This window comes from Saccopteryx bilineata, chromosome X, assembly GCF_036850765.1.
Source record: "Saccopteryx bilineata isolate mSacBil1 chromosome X, mSacBil1_pri_phased_curated, whole genome shotgun sequence".
Classification (NCBI taxonomy): Eukaryota; Metazoa; Chordata; class Mammalia; order Chiroptera; family Emballonuridae; genus Saccopteryx; species Saccopteryx bilineata.
The window spans coordinates 17,133,191-17,143,799 of record NC_089502.1 but is presented as its reverse complement, the minus strand read 5'-3'; the positions used below and the strand labels follow the sequence as shown (position 1 = coordinate 17,143,799).

General features: G+C 36.5%; 1 protein-coding gene across 1 annotated transcript; it reads left to right on the top strand.

Moving 5' to 3' along the window:
* The first annotated feature begins 734 nt into the window (after positions 1-734).
* LOC136316891 (mRNA export factor-like) lies at positions 735-2,271 on the top strand. The gene is given in 1 exon segment (XM_066249231.1): positions 735-2,271. A coding segment is annotated over 1 exon segment (1,164 nt). The 5' UTR covers positions 735-795; the 3' UTR covers positions 1,960-2,271.
* The last annotated feature ends 8,338 nt before the right edge of the window (positions 2,272-10,609 follow it).

Below are 10,609 nucleotides of genomic sequence, written 5' to 3'. Positions count from 1 at the left end.
ACTCACCAAGAAAAAGAGAGAAAGGACTCATATAAACAAAATCTAAAATGAAAGAGGAGAAATCACCACAGATATCATAGATATACAAAGAATTATCGTAGAATACTATGAAAAACTATATGCTACCAAATTTAACAATATAGAAGAATTGGATAAATTCATAGAACAATACAATTTTCCTAGACTGAATCATGAAGAAGCAAAAGCCTAATCAGACCCATAAGCAGGGAGGAAATAAAAACAACTATTAAAAACCTCCCCAAAAATAAATGTCCAGGGCTAGACAGCTATACTAGTGAATTCTATCAAACATGCAAAGAAGACTTAGTTCCCATTCTACTCAAAGTCTTCCAGAAAATTCCAAACATATTTTATGGGGCCAACATAACAACCCTCATACCGAAACCTGGCAAGGACAGCACAAAAAAAAGAAAACTACAGACCAGTATTTTTAATGAATACAGATGCTAAAATACTAAAGAAAATACTAGCAAATCAAATACAACAACACATTAAAAAAATCATTCATCAGGATCAAGTGGGATTCGTCCTAGAATAACAAGGATGGTTCAATATATGTAAAACGATTAACGTAATGCACTATATCAACAAAACAAAGCACAAAAATCATATAATCTTATCAATAGATGCAGAAAATACATTCAATAAAATACATCATTTTATGTTTAAAACACTTAACAAAATGCATATAGAAAGAAAATATCTGGAATTTCAGGATACTTTGCGCCATTTTGCTCTCGCCTCCTTCACACGGAAGCAGAGTCTCGAGCTTCCATGTCCCTCTGGTCCCCACAGCCGGCTCCACTCCGCAGTGCGACTCTCAAGACCAAAATGAGTCTGTTTGGAACAACCTCGGGTTTTGGAACTAGCGGGACCAGCATGTTTGGCAGCACAACCACAGATAACCACAACCCTATGAAGGATATTGAAGTAACATCCTCTCTTGATGATAGCATTGGTTGTCTATCTTTTAGCCCAGCTACCTTACTGGGGAACTTTCTTATTGCAAGATTGTGGGCTAACGATGTTGGCTGCTGGGAAGTTCAAGACAGTGGACAGACTATTCCAAAAGCCCAGCAGATACACACTGGCCCCTTGCTCGATGTCTGCTGGAGTGACGATGGGAGCAAAGTATTTACAGCTTCATGTGATAAAACTGCCAAAATTTGGGACCTTAACAGTAACCAGGCGATCCAGATCGCACAGCATGATGTTCCTGTTAAAACCATTCATTGGATCAAAGCGCCGAACTATAATTGTGTGATGACCGGGAGCTGGGATAAGACTCTGAAGTGTTGAGATACAAGATCCTCCAATCCTATGATGGTTCTGCAGCTCCCTGAGAGGTGTTACTGTGCTGATGTGATATACCCCATGGCCGTGGTGGCGACTGAGGAGAGAGGACTGATTGTCTATCAATTAGAGAACCAACCATCCGAGTTTAGGAGGATAGAGTTTCCACTGAAACATCAGCATCGATGTGTGGCTATTTTTAAAGACAAACAGAACAAGCCGACTGGGTTTGCCCTGGGAAGTATTGAGGGCAGAGTGGCCATTCACTACATCAACCCTCCAAACCCTGCCAAAGATAACTTTACCTTTAAATGTCACCGATCGAACGGAACCAATACTTCAGCTCCTCAGGACATCTATGCGGTCAATGGAATTGCATTCCATCCTGTTCACGGCACACTTGCCACAGTGGAATCTGATGGCAGATTCAGCTTTTGGGACAAAGATGCCAGAACAAAACTAAAAACTTCAGAACAGTTAGATCAGCCCATATCAGCTTGCTGCTTCAATCACAATGGAAACATATTTGCCTATGCTTCCAGCTACGACTGGTCCAAGGGTCATGAATTTTATAATCCCCAAAAGAAAAATTACATTTTCCTGCGAAACGCAGCTGAAGAGCTAAAACCCAGGAACAAGAAGTAGTGGAGACTGGGTTATTCGGAGGTGTTTTCTCTCCACTCTGCTTGTCTGTACGAATCTGGGTCCCGGTGTTTGGTGGGTTGTGAACCATGGATGTTCATTTCAACCCCTGGGGAAAACAACATCATTGTTTAGCAGTTTGGCCCCCTGGGCCACCTGTGACTATTGTCTCTCCATTCCACTGCCCATTGCAGTTGTCTGTAACTATAGAGACCAAGGTCATTACTGAAGTTAGAGTCATGTGGGTCCCTGCCGGCTAGTTTGCAGTGCTTTGTTCAGCAATGTGTTATAGAGACACAGGGAAACATTTTACGAATGTTGTACTGTACTTTGTAATAAAACATTTTGAAGATTGTCTAAAAAAAAAAAAGAAAGAAAGAAAATATCTCAACATAATAAAGGCCATCTATAATAAACCGTCAGCTAACATCATATTAAATGGCATAAAACTGAGGAATTTTCCCCTAAAATCAGAAACAAGACAAGTTTGTCCACATTCTTCACTCTTTTTTGGGTTTTTTTTGTTGTTTATAAATAAATTTGTATTTTAATGGGGTGACATCAATAAATTAGGGTACATATATTCAAAGAAAACATTTCCAGGTTATCTTGTTATTTAGTTCTGTTGCATACCCATCACCCAAAGAGAGACCATCCTCCGTCACCCTCTATCCACTCTTATTCAACATAGTGCTGGAAGTTCTAGCCGGAGCAATCAGACAAGAGGAAGAAATAAAGGCCTTCATATTGGGAAAGAAGAAGTAAAAGGATCACTTTTTGCAGATGATATGATCCTGTACATTGAAAACCCCAAAGACTACACAAAAAGACTACTAGAAACAATAAACCAATACAGTAAGGTCCAATGGTACAAAATTAATATACAAAAGTCCATTGCCTTCCTATACGCCATTGCCTTCCTATAGGCATTGTAGGCCTATACGCCAACAATGAAACATTAGAAAACAAGCTAAAAAAAACCCAAACTATCCCCTTCATGGTTGCAACAACAACAAAAAATACTTAGGAATAAACATAACAAAGAATGTAAAGGACCTATATAATGAAAACTACAAAGCATTGTTAAGGGAAATCATAAAAGATACAACAAAATGAAAAAAATATTCCTTGTTCTTGGATAGGAAGAATAAATATAGTCAAAATGAATATATTACCCAAAGCGATATACAAATTAAATGCAATTCTCATCAAAATTCCAATGTCATTTTTTAAAGAAATGAAATAAATTATCAGGTTTATATGAAACTATAAAAAAACCTGAATAACCAGAGCAATACTAAGGAAAAAGAACAAAACCGGGGGAATTACTATACCCGACTTCAAAATATATTACAAAGCTACAATAATCAAAACAGCATGGTATTGGCAGAAAAATAGACACTCAGACCAATGAAACAAAAAAGAAAACCCAGAGATAAAACCACAAGTATATAGTCAAATAATTTTTGATAAAGAAGCCAACAACACACAATGGAGAAAAGAAAGCCTCTTCAACAAATGGTGCTAGGAAAACTAGAAAACCATATGCAAAAGAATGAAACTCAACTACAGTTTATCCCCTTGTCTAAAATTAATTCAAAATGCACCAAAGATCTAAATATAAAACCTGAAACAATAAATTACATAGAAGAAAACATAGGTACTAAACACATGGACCTTGGTTACAAAGAGTACTTTATAAATTTGACTCCAAAGGCAAGAGAAGTGAAGGCAAAGATAAATGAGTGGGACTACATCAGACTAAGAAGCTTTTGCACAGCAAAAGAAACTGACAACAAAACATACAGCCAACTAAATGGAAGATGATATTTTCAAAAAGCAGCACAGATAAGGGCTTAATATCCAAAATATACAAAGAACTCATAAAACTCAACAATAAACAAGCAAGCAATCCGATAAAAAATGGGAAGAGTACATGAACAGATACTTCTCCCAGGAAGAAATACAAATGACCAACAGATATACGAAAAGATGCTCATCTTCCTTGGCTATTAGAGAAATGCAAATCAAAACTAGAATGAGATACCACCTCACACCTGTTAGATTAGCTATTATCAACAACAAGACAGGTAATATCAAGTGTTGGAGAGGCTGTGGATAAAAAGAAACCCTCATCCACTGTTGCTGGGAATGTGAAATAGTACAACCACTATGGAAGAAAGTATGGTGGTTCCTCAAAAAATTAAAAATAAAACTACCATATGACCCAGCAATCCCTCTACTTGGTATATACGCCCATAACTTAAAAACATTGGTACTTAAAAACACATATAGCCCCATGTTCATTGCAGCACTGTTCATAGTGACCAAGACATGGAAACAACCAAAAAGCCCTTCAGTAGTAGGTTGGATAAAGAAGAGGTGGTACATATATATTATGGAATATTACTCCGCCATAAGAAATGATGAGATCGGATCATTTACAACAACATGGGTGGATCTTGATAACATTATACCAAGTAAAATAAGTAAATCTGAAAAAAACTAAGAACTATATGATTCCATACATAGGTGGGACATAAAAATGAGACTCAGGGACATGGACAAGAGTGTGATGGTTACTGGGGCTGAGGAGGGCAGGGTGGGTGTTGGGGGAGAGGAGGGGATACAAAGAAAACCAGATAGAAGGTGACAGAAGACTATATGAATTTGGTTGATGGGTATGCAACATAATCAAATGTCAAAATAACCTGGAGGTGTTTTCTCTGAACCTATGTACCTGGATTGATTAATGTCGCCCCATTAAAATTAATTAAAATAAAACTACAGACCAATATCTGTAATGAATACAAATGTAAAAATATTAAACAAAATACTAGCAAATTGAATACAACAACACCTTAAAAAAATAATACATCATGATCAAGTGTGATTCATTCCTGGAGCAGAAAGTTAGTTCAACATACAGATATTAGTTGATGTAATACACCACACAAACAAACAAAAAACGCCACAAAATTATATAATTGTATGAATAGATGCAGAGAAAGCAGTTGATAAAATGCAACACCCTTTTGTATTTAAAATATTAAATAAAATCAGAATTCAAGGAAAGTACCTCAACATAATTAAGGTCATATATGACAAACCATCAGCTAATATCATAGTAAATGATGAAAAAATGAAGTATTTTTCTCTAAAATCAGGTACAAGACAAGGCTCTACTCTTTCTACTCTTATTGACATATTTCTGGAAATTTTAGCCAGAATGAACAGACAAGAGAATGAAATAAAATGCATCCATTAGGAAAGAAGTAAAGGTATTTATTTATTTTTTTTGCAAATGACTTGAACCTGTGTGTAGAAAACTCCAAAAACTACCAAAATTTATTAGAAATAATAAACCAAACCAATAGAATTCCAGGATACAAAATCAATATACTAAAATCTACAGCTTTTCTATATGCCAACAATGATACTTGGAAAAATGAACACAAAAAATACAATTCCTTTTACAATTGCAACAACAAAAAATATTATACTTAAAAATAAACTTAACAAAAAATTTAAAGGACCTATATACAGAAAACTACAAAACATTATTGAGAGAAATTAGAAAAGAATTAATTGAAAAAAAATTCATGTTTATGGATTGGGTAAATCAATATATTAATAGTTAAAATGGCCATATTACCTAAAGCAATTTACAAATTTAATGTTATCCCAATCAGAATTCCAATGTCATTTTTAAAAGAAATATCACAAAACATTACAAGATGTGTTCTCAATCATAAGATTACCTCGAATAGTCAAACTAATCCTGAGAAAAAAAGAATGAAGCCAGAGGTATCACACTATCTTATGTCAAATTACACTATAGAGCCACAATAATCAAACAGCATGGTATTGACAGAAAAACTCATACAGCCCAATGGAACAGAATCAAGAACTCAGAAATTAAACCACACTTATATAGAAAATCATCTTCAACAAAGGAGCCAAGAACACACAATGAAGAAAAGAAAGCCTCTTATAAATTGTGCTTGGAAAATTGGTAAGTCACATGCAAAAGAAAGAATCTTGAGTACAGTTTCTCCTCTTGCATGAAATTAATTATAAACGGATCAAAATCTAAATATAAGACCTGAAACAATAAATTTCATAGAAAAAAACAGGTACTAAACCCATGGTCTTTGGCTGTAGAGAACAATTTACGATTTTTACCCTAAAGACAAGGGAAGTAAAGACAAAAATATATGAATGGGATCATGTCAAACAGAAAAGTTACTTCACAGCATAAGAAACTGACAACAAAACAAACAGGCAAATAATTAAATGAGCGATGATATTTGAAAACTACTGCTCTGATAAGGGTTTGATACTCAAAATATATAAAGATCTCACAAAGCTCAGCAACAAACAAGCAAACAATCCAATTAAAAAGTGGGGAGAGGACTTGAACAGACACTTCTCTCACTAGGCCATACAAATGACCAAGATATATATAAAAAGATGCTCATCTTCACTAGCTGTTTGAGAACTGCAAATCAAAACTACAATGAGAAATGCCCTCAAACTTGTTAGATTGGCTATTATCAACACGACAGGTAATAACAATTGTTGGAGAGGGTGTAGAGAAAAAGAAACCTTCATTCACTACTGATAGGAATGCAAATCAGTAAAACCATAATAGAAGAAAGTATGATGATTCCTCAAAAAAATAAGAATAGAACTACCATATGACCCAGCAATACATCTACTGAGTACCTACCCCAAATACTTCAAAACGTTGGTATGTAGACACATGTATCCCCTTGTTCATTGCAGCATCATTCATAGCGGCCAAGTCATGAAAGCAACCAAATTGTTCCTTGATAGATAATTGGATAAAGAAAATGTGGTACATAAATACAATAGACTACTACTCAGTTGTAAGAAATAGTGACATAATTACATTTACAACATAGATGGAATTTGAGAACATTATACTGAGTGAAATTAGTAAATCAGAAAATGCTAAGGACTGTATAATCTCACATATAGGTGAGATATAATACAGAGACTCATGGGCACAGATAAAAGTGAGGTTGTTTCCAGCAAGAGGGTGATGTAGAGAATAGAAATGGGGGAAGAGAGTGGTAAATTTGTAAAGAGGAACAAATACAAGGTGTCAAAAAATGATTTGACTTTGTGTGATGAGTATTTAACATAATCAACAGTTTATATGTTATAGAAATATTTACCTGAAACCTATGTACCCTTATTGATCAATGTCACCCCGTTAAATTAAATTTTCTAAATAAAATTTTAAAATAATAAAAAAATAAAATAGCATAAAAATAACATACTTAGAAATAAATTAAATCAAGTATATCAAAGATTATACACCGAAAAGCTGAAGATACTGATGGAAAATTTAAAGAATACACAAATAAATAGAAAATATTCTGTTTTAATGGATCAAAAAATAATTATGACAAAATTTCCATACTACAAAAAACTATCTATGGGCCTGACCTGTGGTGGCGCAGTGGATAAAGCGTCAACCTGGAAACGCTGAGGTTGCCGGTTCAAAACCCTTTGCTTGCCTAGTCAAGGCACATATGGGAGTTGATGCTTCCTGCTCCTCCCCCCTTCTCTCTCTCTCTCTCTCTTTCTCTCCTCTCTATAATGAATAAATAAAATCTTAAAAAAAACTTGGTAAAAAACTATGTATGGATTCAATGTAATACTTATCAAAATTTCAATAACATTTTCCACAAAAACAGAAAAAATATAATTCAGAAATTTGTATAGAACCCCACAAGAACACGGATAGGCAAAATAATCCAGATAAAAAAAGAACAGAGCTAAAGGTATCACACTTCCTTATTCCAAAATATATTACAAAGGCTTAGCAACAAAGATTATAGTAGTAATATAAAAGCAAACTCATGGACCAATGGAACATAATGGAGAGCCAAGAATATATACATATATTATTTTAGTATATATTAATATTAAACTAATCTTTGACAAGAGAGCCAAGACTGAAGAATTTTTTTACAAAAAAAGGTAACCACTGAAATAAATGGTGCTGCAAAAGCTGGATATTCACAAACAATAGAATAAAATTGGATCCTAATTTTTCACCACTAATAAAAATTAGCTTGAAATAGATTAAAGATTTCAATGTAATACCTAAAACTCTAAAACTCCTAAAAGAAATCACTGGAAAAATGCTCCTTAACATTAGTATCGGCAATGATTGTTTTTGTTTATGACACTAAATGAACAAAAAACTTAAACAAATATAAATAAGTTGGACTGCATAAAATTAAAGTGCATCTGCACAGCCAATAAAACAATCAACTGAAAAATAAAGCAACTTATGGAATAAAAGAAAATATCTACAAAACAGGAATCTGATAAGGGGTTAATTTCAAAAATTTATAAGACACTCCCACAACTCAATAGCAAGAGAAATTATTAATAATTCAGTTAAAAATGGACAAAGTTCCTCAATAGAAAATTCTTCAAGGAAGTCAAAAAACTAGCCAACAGTTGTGTAAAAAATGTCACTCTACCATCATCAAGGAAATGAAAATCAAAAAGACAAGGCAATATCACTTCACTCTTGTCAAGATGATGATTATCAAAAGCAAAATTAACAAGTATTGGCAAGGATGTTGAGAAATTGAAATTATTCTACACTATTGATTATAATGGAAAATGTGGCAGCTACTATTTATAACAGTATGGAGTTTCTTCAAAAATTCTAAACAAAATTATCATTAAATCTAACAATATAACTTCTGGGTATTCAGATAAATTTAAAATTTATTTTACTTAAGTTAAAATTAAAATGTGATCTGAAAATGCTGACTTCAAGACAAAATAGTAACAAGAGACAAAACAGGACATTTCGAAGGAGATGACGTCAGAGTAATGGCGGGGTAGGAAGCGATACCGATAAATCTCCCCCAAAACTCAACAAGATCTTCAACCAGAAACAGAAAAACCTATACTTGGAGCCTCCAGATGCTTCGCAATACACTCAAAGGTATGGTCGAGTGAAAAATTGGCTAAAAATATAATCAAACCCTGAAGGAAATAGGGAGTAAGAAATGCTCCACCTTCCTCACTAACCTAAACAGGGCGGCTTTCTCTGGTAACTGTGAATATAGAAACTGAGGCGGGCAAAGGGGGTGAATAGATCCAGGCCGCGGCACAAACGGCCAAACCAGGCTGTGGCACGGAGATCCAAGCCGAGGAAAAACCGATCCTGTGGCAACCCGGGCAATATAAGCTAACACTCGCGCCAAACCCAAACAAAGAAAGACAAGCGGGGCAGCCATTTTACCCGATCTCCTGGTCGGTGCGCAGTTAGTGGGCGAGAGATTTCTTCTTAAGCCCCGGAAGTGGGTGCCCGTGTTACCCCACAGAGAGGCACAGTCAGAGACCTTTCTGTGGGCCAAAAGCAGAATCTCTGGGCAGCCCCAGCGCTCTGGGAAAGCCGTGCACGGGAGGGAGAGAGAACTAATTCCAATGGTGGAAATTTTCCGTGCTGGTGGGGGTTTCACTCAGAGGGAAACGCGGCCGGCCTCATATCCTGGTTTGCGCGCGCAGATAGGGAGTGAGAGATTCCTCCCAGTGACTCGGCAGTGCGCGCCTGTGTTATCGCAGAGAGGGGCAGAGTCAGGGGCCTTTGTGTGGGCCAAAGTGGAATCTCGGGCTGCCCCAGCGCCTTGCAAAAGCCACGCATAAGGACGGAGCGAGACTCAATTCCAACGCTGCAACTTTTCTATGCGGTTGGGGGTTTCACTCAGAGCATGAGACTGCTGGCCGGATATCCTGGTCTGTGCACGCAGATAGCGAGAGTTTCCTCCAAGCGCCCCGGAAGTGGGCGCCTGCCTGTGTTACCGGACAGAGTAGCAGAGCCAGAGGTCTTTGAGTGGGCGGAAAGCCTGCCTGATTATGCTAGCAGCTCTGACTGACTGAGCCTTACCCAGAGCCCTGTGCTGAGTGGAAATAGAGTGGGGAGTTGCCAGCTCTTTGAGCCTCTTACTATCCAGGCAGAGGCAGCAGCAACCCAATAGCTGGATTATCAGGCTACTAATTGAGGAAGGAAAGACTAGGAGAAAGGCTCCAGGAACACGAACTCTCTCACTGTCGGAGCCTATAAATGCTAATGAGCCTCGACTGCCAACGAGACTAAAGCACAATACATGACATTGCCATAGAGACTTATCAACTGCAAACCTCTACCTGAGCATGCCAAAGGGGCAGAACCCGGGGTGCCGGGATCCAGCCCCGGGGGGAAGGATCCAGGGGTCCCACAGGAAGAGACGGCGTCGGCACGAATCGAGTGAGAGAGCCGAATTCTTTTCTTTCTCTTTATTCTCCAGTTAGCATTTACTGCCAGGCATCTCTCTCAATTGCTGGTCTAGCTTTCCTTTTATGCACACACACTAAGTTACAATCACATGGTATTCAGAATACATTGATTAATCATTGTTTTTGTTTCACTATGGTTACATTTTCTAGGTAACAGTTAATTCATTTCTATAAACTGTAATTCATTCAAAGTACAATTATACAATAACTTGAACAGCAATAACAATATTGATACAAACTTCCAAAAGGTCAGTACTGATTAATAACTCTACCTTGTCTAAGATACTATTGTCTAGTCAAATTTTATTTATTACTA